This window comes from Ruditapes philippinarum, unplaced genomic scaffold (genome assembly GCF_026571515.1).
Source record: "Ruditapes philippinarum isolate M1 unplaced genomic scaffold, ASM2657151v2 ctg2922_1_1_1_1, whole genome shotgun sequence".
NCBI classification, from domain to species: Eukaryota; Metazoa; Mollusca; class Bivalvia; order Venerida; family Veneridae; genus Ruditapes; species Ruditapes philippinarum.
The window spans coordinates 335,232-357,626 of NW_026865831.1; the positions used below are offsets into that span (position 1 = coordinate 335,232).

Below are 22,395 nucleotides of genomic sequence, written 5' to 3' on the forward strand. Positions count from 1 at the left end.
AAGTAAGCACTATGAACCTATGACAATGTTGAGCTATCATTAGTATTCCATTAGACTATAAGACCTATAACTCCAGACCATGAACAGTAACTCCAATAATAAATAATAATTTTGACTAATAAATGATACACTGTTATTTAGAGAGGCTACAAATCATGAACTTATTGCTCAGATGAACAAGCAAATCATGGGCTAACAGAAACCAGTTACCAGTAAACTATAACTCAAGTGGCTCAAAACATTGAAATGATGTAAATGACCACTATACATTTACTTAAATTTCTGACAGTCTATTTTGCATAGCATCTATTTAACCATTCAATTGTTTTCTTATTAGCATCTAACTATTACATTTTCTCTGTGTGTGTGTGTGTGTATGTGTGCGTGTGCATGTGTGGAGGGGGTTGTTAGGGTTTACATTGCACCAACACAGTGTAGGTCAAATGGCAACTTTCTTGCTCTATTGGTGGAGGATGGAGGAAGACCTATGTACATTATTTCAGGCACAAACAGGCACCTGACTACAACCATCAATGTTCCGTAAGCTAGCTACATAGCTTTCTCATGTGTCATATCCAATGACGCTTGTTTGGCTCGAACCTACAGCGCTGAGAGACAAGTAGTATGAAGTCAATGACCTTAACTATTACATAATACCAATGAAGTCTGTGAGCTTTGTTCACTACTCTTATTGCAAAATGGCTTATTGAAGTAGCATGCCTCATTTAATTCATTATTTCAAAAAGTTTTTGACCTTTCTTTGCCATTTATTATAAATGTCAGACATGAAAAAAAACAACTATTTAGGATCAAAGAGTTGTGAATATTAATCAGCAAATTAGGAGCAATTATACATAAAAAGTAAAATAATTAAATAAATAATTACACCAAGTCTTCAGATAATTCTATGTGGGAAAATACAGAATTTCATGAACTTTCAAAGCATGAGAAACTTCCTTTTATATGAATATAATGGAAAATTATTTCCTTACATTCTGGATTACATAATTGGTTATTCAGAAAACAGTTATCTAATATCAGCTAGATTCATGCAATCATGCTACTTCACTTGCTTACATCCAAGACATGTGTAATGGCCTCAACCTCAAAATACTGCTAGCTGTTTGGTTGTTTAGTTTCTGGTGTAAAGTTAAAGCTGCAAGCCTCCAGATGAGCCAAAATACACCAAGAAAATCAATATTAGGAAAAATGCACTAAAATTTTAAGAAAAGTAAAAAACATTCAAGATCCACGTTATATTTTACATGTTTTATGCGGTTTAAGGCTGATTTTGCTGTATTTTATCACTATATTTCTACTGCATTACAAACGAGGATTGCAAATGCAGTAAGGGCTGTTTTTGTATATGTTGTCCACATTTTGGATTGCAAGTGAGATTGTAAGTGCCAACTGCAATATGTTAATTACTTTATTTCTTCACCTCACAATATTTTCCTTTTAAATACATTTCCAAAATGTTCATGAAAATAAACATGAATCTGGAGGCGTGATCCTTGACCTTTTAGGTTTTTATATCCTGTTTAGTTAGTATTTCATTTGAAATTCAAAGATTACTTAGTTTTCTAAAAAGTGAAATATTCCTGGAAAACTTAAATAACTTGATTACATCATTTAATTTGAATATTTTTATTTTCTTATAACAGATACAAATTTCTAAAGATGACAAAGCAAATGTTTAAACATTAATGATATGGTCACAAGTTGGCAAATGTCCATAGAAATCTAAAACATTAACAAACAAAATTATAGTACATTTCTACTTACATAGAAGTCAATATTTTTATTCAGTTGAAATTTTCATAAAATCCCAAAAAAAAAGATGTATTGATGTTAGAACAATACATTCAGAGCCATATTAATTAGGTACAGTATAACCTACACATTAGTAAATTAAATATTTATTTAAAACAGGTCAACAAGAAGCATTTAACACTGCCTCATTAACAAATTACACTGTATATAAAAGTCAATGAAATAATTGACCTAGCAGTTATCCTGAGAAATAAATAAAGATGAGCTCATATACAAACAAAATCCAACACATACAATATTACACTTGTAACTCACACTCAGTTCTTGTTAGATTTCAAACTATAGTTAACATTAAGTCTTAAATCTGTAATTATCACCCGTACAAGTCTTCATCGTGCAGGCATTTTATATAAATTTGTTGTAGACACATTTATACTGTAAGTATAGCCTATTGGTTATATCAGTAACTTCATCATTTACTTCACATGATTGGCACTTTAGGGGGCCCCTTCATGACAATATTTTACACATTTAATATCTAGTCTGGCTTCCCGTAAAAAATTCTTCTTCTTCTCCGGACTTAAACTTTGCCTCTGAAATGTACAGAATAATTATTTAGAAAACTTTTTTCTGTTTTACGTTGCACTAACAAACTATAAGTTATATGTAGACTTTCCAGCTTTACTGGTTGAATGCCCTTCAATGCATTATTTAAGGCATGAATGTGCATCTGTTACAGCCACTGATGTTCTGTAAGTTAGCTGGAAAGCTTTCTTTTAGTTTCTAACATGATAACATGAAAGATTCCACAATGTCCCTGTTAGGATTCAAACCCACATCCATGAGGGACAAGTGGTTTGAACTAAAATAAATATTTTTTGCTTATTAGTACTGCAAACTTTTACCAAAATATAATTCACACTGTGAGTGATATACTGAGTGATAAGGAAATGAAGTCCAGTATTTTACTAGTTGGCAGGTACATAAAGACATGTACATAACCTATTCCCTAACAATACTGGCAAATATTTGTTTATGACTGAACATGTATAGAGGAAAATATGAAAGAACCTTTCTTAAATTAGCATATTCATGAACCTTTTACAAGCAAAATCTAAATCATGACAATTTACATGAGTGTGTAACATTTTGTTATGATGAAGCTATTATATCAAATTGTTGGCTCATTGATCAAGTTTAATTGACAGACTTTTTTCTTTCAAATTCATTGTAAAATAAAATTTTGTAAGTCAATGTTTACTACAAGACATAGAATATCACAGTTACCTAATCTTTTAGAGTAAGCATCTAACTTATATGCTGCTTGTTCTAGTGAGGACACGCTGTCTTCAATTTGATCTATCTGGTCCAGGAATGGCTGCAAGTTAGTGTCTGTAAAAATCAAACATTTACAATCATTATTACAGTATATATGATCACAATTGTCTTAATTGTCAAAATCTAAAAAATAAATTTCAGTTTAAATATTATTTAAGAACAAACTATGAAGAATGATCTCTGTAAACATTATAATTATAATAGATTCTATTGAATACAATTAATTCCTTATAATAATAATCAACTAAATAGGTTCATATAAACTCCACAGTATAATAAGAAATTCATTACATTCTTTTTAATCTGTTATATAATTTTATCAAGATTTAGGTGCTCCACTTAGGTTTTTTGACATGAAGGAACTAAAGAAATAACTTTTTTTTGAATTTTTTAATACCATTTTATGTGGGTCTCTACCAATATCTTGTGTGCAAATTTTCAGCTCATTGGCCCCTCCTGTTTTTATGGTGCAAAATAACTTAAAAATGAAAAGCATTTTAATGCTTATAACTCAAATCTAGCTTAGATTGCACAAAATATTGATTTTCAATCTAATTCTTGTAAGTATTTCTTCATATTTTTGCCATTTTAAGTGCGCTAGTTGATCAATGTAAGATTTTATCCCAAATTTTATGTTCAGTATTTTCGACCTCAGTGGAGCTCTATTAATAAGCAAGCGTATATAAGAATGTTGTCTTACATTTTTCATTCAGAGTTTGTAGAGATGCCCCAATATCTTGTGCTGCGTGTTTCATTTCAGAATATTTTGATACAGTTACTTTGTTCATTGTTTCTAACAGCTTATAATCTTCAACTGTACCTGTAATGTAGAAATGTTGACACTTTAATAAATTTGACTACAATACTTACAATGTATGCTAAGCTGAAAAGCATTTTTTTTTTGCATTCGTCATTGAACATACGTGACTTTAAAATCACTTCACTGATATAAGAAATTGATCATAAACACAACAAGCATTGTGAAGTAACTAATGTAAAATAACTTGTGAATCCTGATATTAACTGATAAATATTTCATTATAAATACGAAAATTTACACTGAATATTAACATATAATGCACCAAGCAACTGTGATCAGCCCAGGTGAGTGTGGGGACAGATAGTGTAAAGAACAGTGATTTTACTTTCCATCTGTCCTTGCACTGCAGGGTTAATGTGACGTCAAAATAAGACGGAAAATACTATTTTGGTCATTATGGCAGTAATTTTGCAGAGATTTACCATCAGGTGGCTCCTGCAGGAAGGAGCTTTCTGAAGTTTCACTTAGGGTATGATAATCCAAAATAAAAGTCTTACTACTGGAGGGAGGTGGAGGGGGCATTGCAATTATTTCATGCATTGCATATATATGAACAATGATAACATAAAAATAATCAAATGATCATTTCCTTTTCATAACTATTAACTATAAAGTTAATACAGACAGAATGACAGACAAACACACAGATGAAAAAATTGAAATAACTCTTAATAATAATAATCTCCATATGGTTCTCTGTCCTCACCTATTATCAAAATGAACCTAAGAAAGTTGGTCAATTTTTATCTTAAAAGAAATTAATAAGTTTAATTCACATAGCATATATAAATTACCTTCTAATTCTCCCTTTAGATACTCTGCAGTTTTCTTAAATGTTTCTCTACATAATTCAACAACATCCTGTGGCGGTGGTTCATTCTGCTTCATCTGCACAGTGTCCCCTTCATAAAGAAATAGGAATTCATAAATTCATGAATATCTATTAATATGGAAAGGGAAGTGTTTGTTCTGTATTGCTTAACTGGGTACCATTACTCCTAGTTCATGAAGGGACTATCGATGAAATTTTTCAAAAGTTACAATGTAGTGAAGGTTAGAATGGTGGCATTTAACTCTTTAATGAGAATGTAAAGATTTCAGCTAAGTAAAAGAAACTAGTATAGACTGAACAACAAATTATACATGTCACAAAAAAGAAACAATTTATAACAACACAATACTCTTAATGTATTCCAATCAGAATTCTTGAACTCAACAAAATTTCTCTAAAATAGAGTTATGGATATCTCAGATATGGGATACCCACATAAACAGGACATCCAAAGGTGCAATCCAAACATTTGGGAATTCTACACAGAAATATATTTAGGTCAAATCACAATCAAATAGTCATTATAAGCAGCTGATTATAAGTCAGATCCCAGCTTGAATACACTTCCAAAATATAGTCTACCTTCACCTAAACACAAACAGATAAAATTGATGGCAAGGTCTCTTATACAGGCAAACTCCACTCCCTAGATCTAGACTAGAACACAGATGTACACTTGCATGGTTATCCCTTTCCTACGAGACTAATATGGTCATCCCCTGAGCTACAGCTGGGTTATTTACAGCAACTGCAGAATTATGTTGTTTTCGTCAAACTACCAGTTCGGCGAACTTAATTTATGAAGAGGTGCCAAAGTGGTTTCGTCGATCTTATGTTATATAGTAATTAAAGGCAAATTAGACATGGTTCATATATATATAAAGTGTTTTTATCATCATCATCAATATTTTGTTGTTATGAAATTATGATGCAAATGCCATTAATGAATATAATATATTGTACAAGTATGTTTATATATAAATATACTTATTTTGATAATGATCTGTTCGTTATTTGATTAATTAGTTTTGAGAAAAAAATATTATTTTATATGCCCGCATCCATGTAGCCTTATTCGATGCCTGGGACAAGTACAAAGATGATGAAATGACTACTTCCCAACTACTGAGATTATGTAGCCACATTTCAGGAATAGAATCCAACAACTTCAAAAACGGGATTTATGAGGACAATTTTTCAGTTTTACATAGAGTGATGAATGAAACACATACTATTGTTGTTTATTACGTAAAAATCATGGTGTATTCTCTTTAATACTATGCATGTGCCAATTGTTTATATAGAGATGAATAAAGTATTTTAAAAAGATATCATGGTTCAAAATTTTTTTATTTTTTGTATGTCTTGTTTTTTGTGTACATACTTAATTTAGATTATAAAATACGTTGTTAATTCTTTCTCTTACAAACTTTAATTTGTCTGTGTATACATGTATGTCAGTTTATTCGATCAAAAAAAATTGTTCCTTCTTTTTTCAGCTTTTACCATTTGTGAATATAGTTTGACATAGATAATAAAAAAATGTTTTCATACTTTACACTGACTTCACTTAATATGTACATGTATATATTTGTGTAAATTTTAAACCATTATTCTTTTTTTTTCAGATTTTACTTAATATACGTATATATATCTTTATCATATTATGTTGTTTGTTTACTGAGATCTTTTGTATTATGTTATGCTTAATATAAATATATCTATAGTATTATACTAAAGAAAATGATAAATAATAGGTTTGAATTTTCAATATATTGTCTTAATATGCATGAAAATGTGTGATAAACCACACATTAAGACCAAGATAACTGACGTGCCCATTATACAATAGATATTTTTGCACAATATAAATTAAGTTCGCCAAAACCACAACCTGTTTTATTAAATAAGATTATTTCGCCGAACCGGTACAATAGTTCGACGAAACCACTCTCACCCATTCCTGCACCCTCACCCCCCCCCCCCCCCAACTCACACACCTAAAGCTTTCAAACTTTTTTATCATTTTTCAAACAGCTCATTTAAAAATATGACATGGTTCCCATAAGGGATTTTACAAAAATTGTTAAAAGATAGATCTATACAAACAATAATTTAACTAACATTTAATATTATCTTGAATTCTTGGTCGCGAAAACAAAGTAAACAATGTATTTAAACATATTTAGCAAATGACCACGCACAAAAAGTTGATACAATAAATACCTTAAAATCTTAATTGTCTCCTATATAAGAATTTAACGATGACATTGAAAGCCTTACCAGATTTCTGGCTAATATCCTCTCCGGAAATAACTTCCTGGTTTTTGTCTGCCATTTTATTTACAGCTTATATCATGCAGAAATCACAAATTGGATAAGTAATCTATATTCTCACCTCTTTTAAAATAACCGGTATAATATAATAAATAAATAATTACACGTTCAGTTCTTCATTTGTTGACCATCTGACAAAAGTTTTTTTTCATTCAAAATATTTTCTTCTTTTAAGACATAAGCGATGTGACAAAGTGAAAGTAGATTTTGCAAGTCATCAATAGGGATTGTTGACAAAGCTTTGATAATTTGTAGTGTCATTTTCTGATCATGGCTTCGTATTTCGATGAACATGATTGTGAACCTCTAGCTGATGGACAACAGCCTAATCATCTACTGCACATGGCCAGGTATGTATCGATGTTTTTTGTCCAACTTACTAGATTACATGTAGTTTGCTAAAATCTAAACAGTCTAAAATTGCCTGTATCAGGTATGTAAGTATTTTTTAAGTTTATCCTGTGAATCAAATTTATTATTGATACATAAATAAAGTTTTTTATATATAAAATTTTTTGACTTAATGTAGTCATATCAAACATTACATTGTTCTTTATAAAATCTAAGTAATGCTGCTGGAACAAAAATATCTAAGGTAGACAATACAGACATCCCAGCAAACACCCGACGTTGACACAACGTTGAATCAACGTTGAATTTTGGTCGCGACGTCGGTGACCTTCATACAACGTCAAACCGACGTTGAATTTCCGACGTCTAACAGACGCTTCATTTTGACGTCGACTCGACGTCGGGTTTTGGTCGGTAATCTGACAATAGGTGAATTTAATTTATGAAACCATGAATATATATAAATGAAAGTATAAACAGTGAGAATTTTAAGTTTAAGTTTAGAAAGGGAACATTATATATTTATTTTCTCCATCAAAACAGCAGTATCACGTGGGTGGCTAACGTACGATATTCGATAGGTGGCGCTCGGTAAACGGATAGTCGCAGATCAGTATGAAATATATTTGCTCTATTTTCGTTTTAAATAATATCTTATCTCCTCGAATTAGTCTAAGAAGTGTTTATATAATTTTACAAATTGAAAATGTTATCAAATTTTGAGGGGCTCAATTTTATAGTGGTAAATAATTTAGTAAAAATTCGAATTTGCCGACTTATTTCGGATTTGGAAATTCAATTGTATTGGCGGAAAAAAAATAACGGCGGGTTTGACAGACAAAGTTATATATTCCAAACAAAAGAAAAAAGGTAGGCAAAAACGTTATATATTGTTTTTCAATGCTTATTTACCGCATGTTTTGCATGGATTCGATGGTTATTTGATCATTGTAATGTTTGACTGGTAAAAACGTAATGTCACGTGATTTCGCGAGAATAAATAATTTTGTTTCCTGGTGAATGTGTAACGTAAGAACCACTTTAAATATCATTTGCTTAAAGAACAGTCTGTATAATCGGATCATTTTTTCCCAACACCTTTATCTTTCCATGCCAAAATAAAATGCACAATCAATGGTAGGATTGAAATCAATATAAAGTTAAATGCAGTACGTTATTATTCAAATCTGGTAAATCAGATTTCCTCTTATTTCTTATCAAACATGAATTTCCCTTATATGAGGGGCCAGTCATTTACACATGTATCAGATGCAGTTTGATTTTGATATCTGTGTAGTTGTTAAATTACTCGTTTGTTAATTGAAGTATTTTACCCATACTGTAAGCATACATGTGTTTCTTATATTATGATAATGATTCATGACATTTTGATACATGTAAATGATACGACTTTGGTAAGATTTATTTGAAAAGCGCATTGTTTTTGACTAGCTATATTTTTTATTAATGTAATCAAATAACATATTATCAATCAGAAAACACATTATCATATTTATAAAATCAATAAAAGTAATAGTTTGTTTAATTAGCCTGCTTATCTCAACAAAGTTTGTATGCTCGTATTCATAAAACGTTTGTAACACTAAGCCAGTCTGTCCTATATACACTTACAAGTCAGATCGGATCATGCTGGGCAGAGATGATATCTATAAAAATGACAGTAACATGTGAATTTCTTTGATGTTGTTTTTTTTGAGGCATTTGTATAAATTACATTTATTATATAAAAAATAACAATATCAATTTTTGCGGGAGTAGAATTAATTCGGTATTTGTTATGTCAGTTTTTCATGCCCTTATGAGTTACATTTTGTAACTATGATTAATAGTAATTGGATTTTGCCTATTGTATTAGGACAAACATCCTTCTACCCACATGGTTAAATTTCTAAAACAATAATAATTTCGTCTTTCAGATTGTGAAAAATTAGTGATAATTCAACAATCTGTCAAAAGTTCAGGAGGAAGATGAAAATATTAAGAGGAAAAAAAAATGAAAACCTACCAAGATTTTGTGACAGGTATATTTCAAAATATTATAGAAAATACAGGGATCTTATTACCCTTGGATTTTATAATGAAATTCATGAAGCCATTTAATATCAAAAATCAATAGATATATACAGTAGGTACACGAAACTACATTGGGTTTAAAACTAAATTAAAAATAATAAGTGTCTTTTTTAAGTAGTTGGAGAGTTTTATTAGAATTTTTTTAATTACGAAGTATAATTACAATGTATGTAAAAGTGATTTATTTCTTGCACTTGTAACTGATTATTTTATTTTTTTAAATGATGAGATCTCAGGTTGGCGACCAGTAATGATACGCTTAAAGTATGCCCCCAGATCGACATAAAGTGGAGGAGGAGAAAGAAGAATACTAATTGAAGATACATGAAACATTGCCCTATTGAATAGTTATAACAAATATTCAAAATATTGTTCCATTTAACATTCAGATCTAAGATCAGTTATAAAGTACAAAGACAAAATATACAAGTGAGTTGGATAGATGACTGGAAAATCCCAAACTCAGGGTGATCAGTTCAGTTGTGATATAAGAAAAAAAACACATGCATCGATGTTTACTATACAAAATGGGGGTCAAAGTGTTAATATTCAAGAAGGATTTTTGTTTATCTTATTTCTAAACATGCTTAATTAATACGTGAAGCGTTATTAAAGTACATACCCGTCAAATTTAACTAGTTTCAAAAAATATTATGTAAAATCTTGCATTTGTTATAGTACCACATTTCTTGTTTTTTACTTGTGATTCCGAGTATAAAATAAATTGCTAAAATCATAAGAATGCTTATTTATTAACCCTATTAAAGAGCTTTAAAATGAAAAAAATCATATTCCTAAAGTTTTAAATGAGGTTAAATCATTGTCAGATAAGGTTGGAATATGGTCAGATAATGGTCAGAATAGGTTGGATTATGGTCAGAAAAGGTTGGATTATGTCCAAATAATGGTCAGAAAAGGTTGGATCATGGTCAGATAATGGTCAGAAAAGGTTGGATTATGGTCAGAAAAGGTTGGATAAAGGTCATTTTATGACGTTGTATAGACGTCGGTTTCTGACGTCTAAAAAACTTTCAAATCCAACCTTCTGCCAACGTATACCCAACGTCAGGGTCTAACGTCAGTACAACGTTGGTACAACGTCTTTTGTTTGCTGGGATGTATATAAATTGCAAATTCTTCCTTTCTCCAAAAATTCACATTCTTTTACCAATAAACCTTTTAAATTACCATATAGATCTTAAGTAATATGAAATTAGGCAAAGCCTATGAACGGGGAAGTCGTTAAAAATTCCTTTAATTCTTTCCGTTTTAAAGGTGTCATTCGGTATTAACATGCAACGCTTCTTTTTCACTCGGAACACTCGAACGATTATTATTTAAATCCGAAAAAAGTTTGAGATTTGGTCCGTTATAGGAATACCCGCGCGAAATACTATTCATCATTAAGTTACATTGTAAATGGCGGCGCCCCACTTAGAACTGACACTGAAAATTTCATTGAAATAGGTATAGAATTCTATTATTTTTTAATTTGTTTTTTTATTTGCATTTTCTTTTTAAAATAATACACGTGTAAGTTCTATAGCCGGGCCCAATGCCAAAGCCCGGACCCGCTTCGCGGGCCCGGTCTTTGAGTTCCCCGTATAAACATGGAAATGCAAGAAAAGTAATGATATGTTGTAACAGTAATCATTACCAGTAATATATTATTATGGATCAAGTTGACCTGTGCCAAGTTGGGCCAAGTTGACCCGGATTCTATCTATGATATCTATCCCATCCCATGTCTATGGCCCATCCCATTCTCCATGCCATCCCCATCCATTCTATCCCATCTATCTATGTCAACCCCCTCACAGGGATGTAAACATGCCTGCACTGAACTGCTCTGGGGTAGGGAGTAGGGCAAATGCAGGGGGTAGGTGGTTCCAGTGGTATACAGTCCTAGGAAAGAAGGAGAGTTTATAGTAGTCTGAAGTTGCTGTGAATAACCTATAGGCTATTACACGGGATGGCCATGGCGTGATGTTCAGGAGAGGCATGTCATGTATTCTTCTATTGGGATAGCAACCCGACCATAGTGAATCTTATAGAAAAGGGATAACCTAGAATCTATATGTTTTCGAAGCTGAAGGGAGTGAAGCATGTCTGTTGTGCTAGAGGTCTGACCATAATCTAGCTTATCCAGCTGGGGCTGCTCTTATTTGGACATTTTCGATTTTGGGATCTATTTGTATTTTGGGTGTTGGGGTATTCCATATTTAGATGATAGCCCTTTTATGAGGGGGATGAACCCTGTTTGTTTCATCTTTTCAGTAGTATGCCACACTTCCAGTCCAGATGAATACAAAATATTTACAATAGAAAAATGTACTAGTCTAAGACTTTAAGAAAAATAAAAAGGGTTAAAAGATTCAATGATTCCAGTATTTACATTTTGTATGTGATTAATGACTGGTTTTGCAGTATTTATCACCAAATTTCTACTGTGTGACTAAGATTCAAGTAATAATATACATGTTGAACTCGGTATGTATCACCATGTTTCTACAGAGTGGCTAACGCAGTATGGCCTTTTTCTAATTCTTGCATATTTCTTTATCTCTTTTTTGGCAAATTACCTGGATTGTAAGTGCTGTTTGCAATGTGTTAATTACTTATTTTGTTCACTTCATAGTAAATACTTGTACATTTTCAAAATTTTCATGAAAATCTTGAGGCATGCTGCTATATGACACTATAGCTTCCACAATCATTTTTCTTTAAAACTTCAATAAAGAAAAAATTTGGAAATTTCCCATAAATTTACCAAAACGCAAAATATTGACCAAAATTCCCTTGGGTCTTGATACTGGTCATCTTGTTTCTTGGGTCATCCTGATTAAACCTTGGGTCGATTAACTTGTTATCAAAATAAAATTTGTTCATACCTTTTTTCCATAAATTAATTATATAGTGCAACTCATTTGAGTTTGACACAAGAAAATAGTTTGGCAGATTTAAAAATGTTGAATAAAAGGGGAAGTCCAAGATCCTTTGTTTTTCATATCTAATTTATTGCAAGATTATTGTTAAAAATAGTGGACCTGGCCGAACTGGGAGTTAGAATATGGAAGGTAGATTTTATTTTGTTTTTTTTCAAAGATTTTTTTTAGCAATAATTTATATTGAAATAAATTGGTTTCAATTAAACTTATTAAGAAACTTACCTAAAGAACGTTAATATTAAAGTTTATTAGCAATATTATATTCAAGTGAAAAATTTTCAAGCTTTTTTATAATATTTCCTTTTATTAACAAAGGGGTGGATTGAGTAACACCCCAAAAAAATTTCAAAATAAATACTGAACCTGAATAGTTGACCAGTGCAGACCTTAATCCTTGTGGATAAAATTGGTTTCTGCACTGGTCACAAAGTGGTAAAACATTGTGCCGCCTAGCCTGCAAGGCTAGCTATTTGAATTAAATGAAATTTTCCCCCCCCCCCCCCCCCCCAATAAATTTATAAGGAAAGTTTGAAATATTATTTATGTGTTAACTAATTTTATCTAATTCAGCTCTATAAGGGATCACATGAGAATGTTGTTGAAAAGAAAACTAAAAGTTTGGCTTCAAAAGATTTTCATCCATTACTGTTGTCATTATTTTTGATGTTCAAATGGAGACATGAATAAGAAATATTTTATATTTTAGAAGTATTTGGTGGTGATGGAAAGGGTACCTCCAGCATCAAAAGAAGTTGTGAACAACTTGCCCAAATCAAGTATTATAACACCAACAGGGAAGCAAGGTATAGAAGGTAAACTGATGTTTACAACAATTTTCCTGTAAATACGGGGAAGACAAATAACTTTCATTTATATTTAATTTCAAGTATTTCCAAAGAAGTTTTAAAACTTAAGGTATTTAAAGGCTACGAACAAATTTACAAAAACACATTTTATGCTGTTTGGGGTAATATTGAACTGATTTACGCCGGGTTACATATATTTATTGCATTTTACTAAAATGGTTTTTCCATAAACAGAGTTATGTTTTAATTATGTGTTCTCGGGGTGATTAAACAAATTTCTTCCATGGAATATTCTCTATGAAGGTGATATTCAAATTTACATCACCGTTTATTAGGTCCATGGGAGTTTTACATTGCAAAGTTTATTATTGAAGTATATTAAGGTATGAAATTGAGCAAGTAATTTAGGATAGCAACATTCTTTGACAAAACATAGATTTATAAAAAAAAAACAAAACAAGTAAAAATTTGTATAGTATGTTATTGCGTGTGTTAATCTCCTTACTTAGTTTTCTCATAGCACCATTATTAAGTATTCACGTATGTTAGACATTTAGGTTATAGCACTTGCATAGACTTTACCCATTAGTATTGTTTTAAGCTTAGAAGGTTACCAAGGCCAAGTATGGAATTGGCATTTCTTTCTTTACCTCAAAGTTTGGTATAATTTTAGCTACATGAAAGAAGCAAAAACATCTTTGGGGAGCATCATGTCACGATTATACTTGTCTGGTCGCCAGTGACAATGTCAAGAAATCTACGGACATTTATTACAAGATATTCATGTATTTTCTTTTTTTTGATATTCCAGCTTTAGAGAAGAAATGTCCTGTTTGTATAGGATTGTTTGATGAAGAAGATGCCTAACCAAAAAGTAAAACAGCTGCTTGTTCACGAATAGATTCCATACAACTGTATTCATTCATGGTTACTTGTAAGTAAAGTGCCGGTATATAAGTATATGGAACATGATGCTTCCCCAAAGAATGTTAATAATTAGATTGATTAGAAATGATAATAATATAGAAAAATTGACAGCTGGAGTGAGAAATCTGCCCTTAACATCGTTTATTGTTTTTTAATTGACATATTTACTTTTGAAAAAATAAGAAGTTAAGGATATGCATATCATATTCCTACCTATTCATTTTTTTACTTCATTTATTTTTCAAGAGTTACCAAGTTTAAAACTATTGCAGCCTTACTAATGAACTCTGTTTACCAACTGATATCTTTCCCTTAAACTCTTTTAACCCATTTTTTATTGAAATTTTTATTACTGTGGACAGATTTCCCTGTTATATGGAATTTCAGCTTAAATTTCTAATTGGAAAAAAGAAGTATGTGAATTGATTCTGAGCTTTATACAGTCATGATTTCTAACTAGACATCAAATGTCAAAGGGGAGAAAGATGTGTTGCCTGACCAAGTCTTGAACCCGGAACCCTTGGCAAACCGTTTTGTGACATTATTTTTAAAATAATATTAAGTCATTTTCTCATGCTGGTGGACTTATTTAAGTTTTATTGAAGTGAAAGCTATTAGCTTCCTTTACAAACAAGAACTGATGCAAAAATATTAACATGGTCAATGCACTAGTTAGTTTGAACTCAAGTCTTGCAGGCTGCAATACCACTAAATCCCTTTAAAGATTTAAGTACTTATAGGGAGGCAATTATTTATAATGTTCAGGAACATATTTTATTGAATACCAATAAATAAATTGTAATTGAATACACTTTTTCACTCTATTTAGTTTGTTAAGTTAAAAGATGCAGTAGATTACACCTGTTGTCATGATGTTAGAATGGAAATATATGTACATAGAATTTCAATTGTTCATTTTCTAGGCATTTTCCATTATTGATTGATTTTTCCTTGTAGGTAAATTCCTGCCCATTATGTAGACATGAGTTACCCACAGATGATCCCGACTATGAAAACTTCAGAAAACACAAGGTATTATACTAATAGTGTTATATATAGTAGTTCTTTATCTTTTAATTTTAATGTTTTGTAATGAAGGAATATTTTAAAATGCATTTTTATTGTTAACCCATGAAATATTAAACAAATATGATTTTTAAAACTGGTGAGTACACTGTAATAAGTATTAAAAATACATATTTATCACTGCAATATACAGTGGAACTTCTGAAAACCGAACACATGTGGGACTAGCCAGATAGTGTGAAATTTTGAAGTTTCTGGAATTCAGAAGTTCGGAATTATATGAACAAGTAAAACGTCAATTGTTTAGGTAAGACATGATGAAAAATATATATAGCTGATTAAATTCATAAAATGGCAGAATTACATGACTTTTAAAAAAGTTCATAACTATTTTGAATTTCATCAGGAACATTAAAATGATATATCATTATAGATTATATACCAGTTATCATTATCACATTGTTTCCTTTCTTTTTACAGGCTCGGGCAAAACAAAGAGAATATGAGCTGGATACTTTACACAACTCTATGTTTGGATGATTTTACAAAACAGATCTTTATTATTGTTTATTATACACTTATTTTTACATGATTTTTGTGCAATTTGATGTATTTTTTGCATCTTTTCATATTTGACCGAATAATTTTAATAAAATACATGTAGTTCTGTAACTTTTTATGAAGTTGTATATGATTTTTAAAAATATTTAAACATAATTGTTTAAAGGCACATTATGCCTCAGAAATCCATATTTTTAATTCTTTAGAAATATCAACATGTGTTTAATAATGTTTAAATAAAGGATTAAGAGCAAAAAAACTGAAAAAAAATAGCAAAGAACGTGAAGTTATGAGCCATAAAGGTAGTAAAATGTAAACAAAGTAGTATTTTGAATTCCATACAAAATACTAATTCACTGTAATTACACCAGATGCAAACAAAGGTAAAGAAGCAAGAAATAGTTCATACATACAGCAAAGGAGTAAGTTTATAGAAACTGTTACAAGATTCCAAAAATAAACTCTTTTTTTAGAAATAGAAAATATAGCATTTCTTAGGCATAATGGACCTTTAAATAATCTTAACAAATTAACTTTTTGTGTCAAGAATATACTGAATAAAATGTTCTAATTTTTGTATGAATTTAATGTTAGGGTATTTTATAAGAGATGCATACATCATAAATGACATGTCAAATACATGTACATAGTACTACCTGGTATTTATTAAACAGGCACAATTCAGGCATCATTCCTGTGCAGGCTGTCAAGTTTACCAGTACTAGTTGCCTTCACTTACCAGATATTCATTAAACAAGCTTATTAGATGGAGTGTATCTTGTAATTATGTTGGTTATCAGCACTTGTCTTGAAATGAAATATTTACAGTTATATCTTAGTCCATGTTTATGCCAACACTTCAAAAGTGGAGAATATACTATGACAGGGGCAGTCCATCCATATTTCTGTCAAGACCTGTTACCCTTGTCCAGACAATAACACCAGACGGAATATGTTTTAGTTTTTTTCTAAGTATGGGTTTATGGCCAATAGATTTACAAATATTTTACTTCTTAATGTAACACTTGGCCTTTATTATATATGCATATGTCAGTGTGACAGGTTAATGAAACGGAGATGTAAGTTTCCTGTAGACACATTTTTCAAATTCTAAATCCACATTTTGTTTAAATTTTAATTTGTCCACAATAACAAGCATTTTAACGTGTATTAGCTGTATATTTGTATGTTTATGTTAGTGATATTCAGCTGGTATTGAAACATATTTGCATGGAACCTAAAATGTTATATTGTCATTTAACTTAACTATACAATGCTATGTAATAACAAACAATGAACTAGAGTTAGAAATTTTGATTCTGGCATGATCCATCTAGAATGAAGCACATATCTATACAAATGGACATGTTGTATTTAATAATATTTTATTTTCAGTAATAGATTGTTTAAAAATGTACTTTTGGCAGGAATAAAGATATTATATTTGTCTATATTCAGTGAGTTTTTGTTACATTTTTTGTCTAGCTATTATACATTGACGATTGGTGTGTTTTGAACTTCCTATATCATAATATTATATGAACTTAAATTAAGTGAACTTAACATAATTTCAGTATTCTACATTTGAGAACCATCCTGTACAACAGAAAAGATTTTTTTTGGCCTGCTACAGACTGAGAGTAGAGGCGATATACAGGGATCATTTCTCAGTAATCTGTCTGTCTGTCCACACTACAGAAAATAAATAGGGGGGTGATCTAACTGTAAACAGAACAAAAGAGTTGTTTCGATAGCAATAGCATAACTGACCAATGGACATCCGGTACAGTTTAAAGATCCTATATGTTGTAATTAAGGATGTAACAACTCTGAAGTTAAATTTTATATATTCTCCTAAAACAATTTCTAAACATCCAAATATATGTTAAGTATGTACGCATACGTATTAGAATGTTTATACGTATTATATGTAATCATTAAAATATATGCATTCATTTCTTATTGAAGAATTTGGCTTACTGTAGACTTTATCGAAAATAAATTTCCAACTACCTCCTTTTATTTACATGAAATGTAAATTCGGTAATATCTTTACAAATAATGCTTTTTGGAACTTACAATATTGATAAATCTTCATTTGAACATCATATTAATGATATAAAACCAAATTTAAAAAAAATGAGTTACAGGATCTTTAAAACAGAAGAAAGTAACAATAGATATGGCTCCTTATCACATTTAGGTTGCATGTCCCGCTGTCTGTCATAAAATTTATCTGGACATCTGGAAAACTACTAGTGCAATTTTTTCAAACATTAAAGGAATGATCAGTAAAAGTCTACTTGTGTATATTAGCATTTTCCAGTTCAATGATATTCATCAGAATTATGGCCCTTCAATGAATTTTATTTTTAAAGTTTGGTACGTACTACTTCTCTTGTACTACTAATGCAATTTGATTGTAATGTTACAGGATTTATCAGTGCCTGATTATTTTTTTGCATATTACACGCGTTTACATTTGAATGATGTTAAGCTTAGTGATAGCCCTTGAATAAAAAAGATGTTAAGGCCTGTTAATCGGACCCCAGTTAATGATTTATGTGTTGCCTACTACACAGTAGCTACATGCTTCAAAGTAGCCATGACTTATAAGGATCACTTCTTTGTTGTCTGTCCGTCTGTCTGAGCCTAGCGGCTCGGGTTATATATACAAACAACTTTATATAGGAAATAATCCGACATTATATAGAATGATTGCACATGTTCATGACAAGAACTTTAAGTTATTCACATTAATAATATATATCATATCCGACGGTGGTGTTAAGGTTTCCAGGCAGTCAATTCATTTCCGTTTTCCGGCCTGCGTAAATTCTCTTTAGCAGAAACTATTCAAATTGACCAAGAACAGTTTATTACATTTATAAATCGATATATTTCCTGAACAGTTTGGTTTTAAATGTTCTTGAATACAGGATTTGTTATGAATATATTTATTAAACTTTAACAATTGTATCGGAGAATGGTAGGTAACCTTTCGTTCTGACCTCAAAATTACGAACAAAAAACAAGCTAGGCCATTATGCAAAAAGTACGGCCTTTATGAGAAAACTCTGCTATTATGAGATTTGAGAATTTTGATTTGCTCCACAGCTCGGGCATTATGATTCAATTTAATTCAATATTTTATTCGGTAAAAAGTTAAACATATAAATGTTCATCGCCAATATAACATATATACAATGGCAGTACAAATACAAAGATAAAAGCATGAAGTCATATTAATAAATTCAAACAAATTCTGTTGACAATAACAAAAAAAGATACAATAGATGACCAATAACATACATAAAATAAATTCATATTACACAAATCACGCCTGATAGTTTTCGCGCCAATGATTAGCTTTGTAAACGTATTTTGCAAGTTCATAAAGAGCATTTCTTTGTTGACAATTTAAAGGAGATTTGAATTTAAACAAATTTAGCCAATGGCAATAATAATTAGGAAGTCAAAGCTGTCTGAAAAAAGGATATAACTAAGAGGAAATGATACTCATTTCCTATACTATTCATATTATATTTAGTGCATATTCTTTGACTTCTATTAATGTTTAATATCTGTCTTATTATGAGCATAACATCTGAATCTAGACAAAGCAATTCTATAGCTATCATATTTTACACAACTTAAATATTTTTCTTATTCAAAATTGGATTTAAATAAACAATAAGTATCAAGTTTAGGAGATTCTTTGAGCTCTGAAAACCATTGCTGTAGATATTGATTTTGGTGTGAAATGCGTCGGTGGTGTAAAGGTTAGCATGGTTGCCTTCCAAACAGTCGATCAGGGTTCGATTCAAGGTCTTCGCAAGTTCATTTTTTATTCAACCAAACACGAGATGTTTTTGTACCATTTTAAATGTATTTATTAATAACGTCCTTTTATTTTGTTTCCGTGTTTATAATTTACACACAGATTTATTAGCAATGTACCAATTTAAGTTAATCTTAAAAATCATATTTTGCCCTCACCGCGATCTTCCTTGTTGACATACATAGATGTGTCTCTAGGGATGTGAAAGTATGAGTTAAAAGTTTTATCAATATATTCCCACAATTTGGCCAACGTCTATTTTTTTTTAATGAAAAGATTTAAATGCAAAAAGTTTGGAACGAGTTTCGTATTTGTATGGCATGCGTAAGCGGTGTAAAGGGTAGCATGGTTGCCTTCCAAGCAGTCGATCCGGGTTCGATTCCGGTCTGACGCACAATAACATGTTTGTTTAATTTCATATAGATATGTTCACACAGATACATTATACCAATTTCAGTAAAATTAATATCTGGTTTACCCGCTGTAAGACTATGTTTCACCATGAAATTCTAAGGTGTCATACACTATTAATATTGCTTGTGGTACACACTTATGTTCAAGTAACTGTTTTAAAGTTTAAGCCGAAATTGTTTTTTTTCTAAACATTCCATAATACTGCCCAATGTTTACAAAATGTCTTGACTATTTAAAGAAAATTTTTAAATGCAAACATTTTGAAACTGGCTTTGCATTTGTATGACATGCGTCGGTGGTGTAAAGGTTAGCATGGTTGCCTTCCAAGCAGTCGATCCTGGTTCGATTCCCGGCTGACGCACACTCTCTTTTGCAAAATCTCGAATCACATAGATTCATAAGTAGTATATCCGACATGTTCAGTTAAAAATTGATATCTGGTTATAATTTGGCTCCGAATATCACGTTAACCGCGAATATCCTTGTTTATATACAGTTATTTTCAATTAACTATTTTAACCCATTACGAGAAACACACGCCTTTTAACGCCTTTTTCACCCCCCCCCCCCTTTTTGTTGTCTCAAATGGTGAAAAAATGCCTTATTTAGGCCCCAACACTTGTTTTTGTTTGAGAAATGTTGTTAAAAAAGTGACCACTTTTTCGGCGCGGCCCCTAACCAAAAGATCCACAGGGGGTTGCCAGAAGGGGGATGTGCCCCCTTCTGGTTTGGGGGTTTGAAGGTGGGCGGAGTCCCCCTCATCGCCAAGAAAATTTTGGACTTGTGAGAGGCTATAAATGACCCCAGATTGATCATAAGGTAACGTGTAACCAACGCTGAAAAGCATCTGACTCTATCTCAATCCATTGAGAAGTTGCAGCAATTTGAAATCAATTTTGATGGAAAAAATCAACGCAAAATAGTGATTTTTGGCAATTTTGAGATGTCCCCTCGTTGCCATGGTAACAGAAAATTTAAGCCTGAGCATATTGTCGCAAGGGCAATGGTCCAGTCAACATTTGTGCCAAGTTTGATTAGTGTTGAAGCAGTTTTTATAGTATTATAGCAATTTGAACTTGTAACGGGAGACTTTTCAATGAAAACAGCCATTTTTCACAAAATGCTCATGAAGTAATGGGTTAAAGTTGAAGCCGAAAGTTTTTTTCAAATCATTCCATCAACTTGTCCAATGTCTGTAAAAATGTCTTTTTTATAAATGATTCATTAGTAATATATCATTTTCAGTTAAAAATTGATATCTGGTTAATTTGCCTCCGAATATCATGTTTACCGCAAACATCCATTTTGATACACATTTATTTTCAATAAACAATTTAAAGTTGCAGCCGTAAGTTTTTTTCAAATCATTCCATCAACTTGCCCAATATCTACAAAAGTCTTGATTATTTAAAGAAATGTTGAAATGCAAACATTTTGAAACGGGCTTTGCATTTGTATGACATGCGTCGGTGGTGTAAAGGTTAGCATGGTTGCCTTCCAAGCAGTCGATCCGGGTTCGATTCCCGGCTGACGCACACTCTCTTTTGCAAAATCTCGAATTAAATATTTATCAAGAACAGTTCTTTTCTTGTTAGGTCTACCAATCAGGAAGTAACATTGTTAATTTTGTCGCACATAGATTCATTAGTAATATATCATTTTCAGTTAAAAATTGATATCTGGTTAATTTGCCTCCGAATATCATGTTTACCGCAAACATCCATTTTGATACACATTTATTTTCAATAAACAATTTAAAGTTGCAGCCGTAAGTTTTTTTCAAATCATTCCATCAACTTGCCCAATATCTACAAAATGTCTTGATTATTTAAAGAAATGTTGAAATGCAAACATTTTGAAACGGGCTTTGCATTTGTATGACATGCGTCGGTGGTGTAAAGGTTAGCATGGTTGCCTTCCAAGCAGTCGATCCGGGTTCGATTCCCGGCTGACGCACACTCTCTTTTGCAAAATTTCGAATTAAATATTTATCAAGAACAGTTCTTTTCTTGTTAGGTCTACCAATCAGGAAGTGTTTCTGTTAATTTTGTCGCACATAGATTCGTTAGTAATATATCATTTTCAGTTAAAAATTGATATCTGGTTAATTTGCCTCCGAATATCATGTTTACCGCAAACATCCATTTTGATACACATTTATTTTCAATAAACAATTTAAAGTTGCAGCCGTATATTTTTTTTAAATCATTCCATCAACTTGCCCAATATCTACAAAAGTCTTGATTATTTAAAGAAATGTTGAAATGCAAACATTTTGAAACGGGCTTTGCATTTGTATGACATGCGTCGGTGGTGTAAAGGTTAGC

At 31.2% G+C, this 22,395-nt stretch overlaps 1 protein-coding gene, 2 non-coding genes and 1 pseudogene across 3 annotated transcripts; 3 read left to right on the forward strand and 1 right to left on the reverse strand.

Moving 5' to 3' along the window:
* Positions 1-2,304: 2,304 nt before the first annotated feature.
* Positions 2,305-7,195, reverse strand: LOC132730461 (biogenesis of lysosome-related organelles complex 1 subunit 2-like). The gene is made up of 5 exons (XM_060716385.1): positions 7,047-7,195; positions 4,726-4,833; positions 3,812-3,931; positions 3,061-3,165; positions 2,305-2,366 (listed from the first exon to the last, which is right to left on the reverse strand). The coding sequence occupies exons 1-5, from the start codon at positions 7,099-7,101 to the stop codon at positions 2,305-2,307; spliced, it is 450 nt and encodes a 149-aa protein (XP_060572368.1). The 5' UTR covers positions 7,102-7,195.
* Positions 7,196-7,229: 34 nt separating this feature from the next.
* LOC132730462 (uncharacterized) lies at positions 7,230-17,266 on the forward strand (annotated as a pseudogene).
* Positions 17,267-21,531: 4,265 nt separating this feature from the next.
* Positions 21,532-21,603, forward strand: Trnag-ucc (transfer RNA glycine (anticodon UCC)). The gene has a single exon. It is a non-coding gene; the product is annotated as a tRNA-Gly (tRNA).
* Positions 21,604-21,952: 349 nt separating this feature from the next.
* On the forward strand, positions 21,953-22,024 carry Trnag-ucc (transfer RNA glycine (anticodon UCC)). The gene has a single exon. It is a non-coding gene; the product is annotated as a tRNA-Gly (tRNA).
* Positions 22,025-22,395: the final 371 nt, after the last annotated feature.

Excerpts from the sequence above, each read along its gene's own strand:
- LOC132730461 (XM_060716385.1), bottom strand. The coding sequence starts at position 7,101 with ATGGCAGACAAAAACCAGGAAGTTATTTCCGGAGAGGATATTAGCCAG. Across the intron at positions 3,166-3,811 it reads ACAAACTCTGAATGAAAAAT|ACACTAACTTGCAGCCATTC; the intron begins GTAAGACAACAT and ends TGATTTTTACAG. Across the intron at positions 2,367-3,060 it reads TGCTTACTCTAAAAGATTAG|AGGCAAAGTTTAAGTCCGGA; the intron begins GTAACTGTGATA and ends TGTACATTTCAG.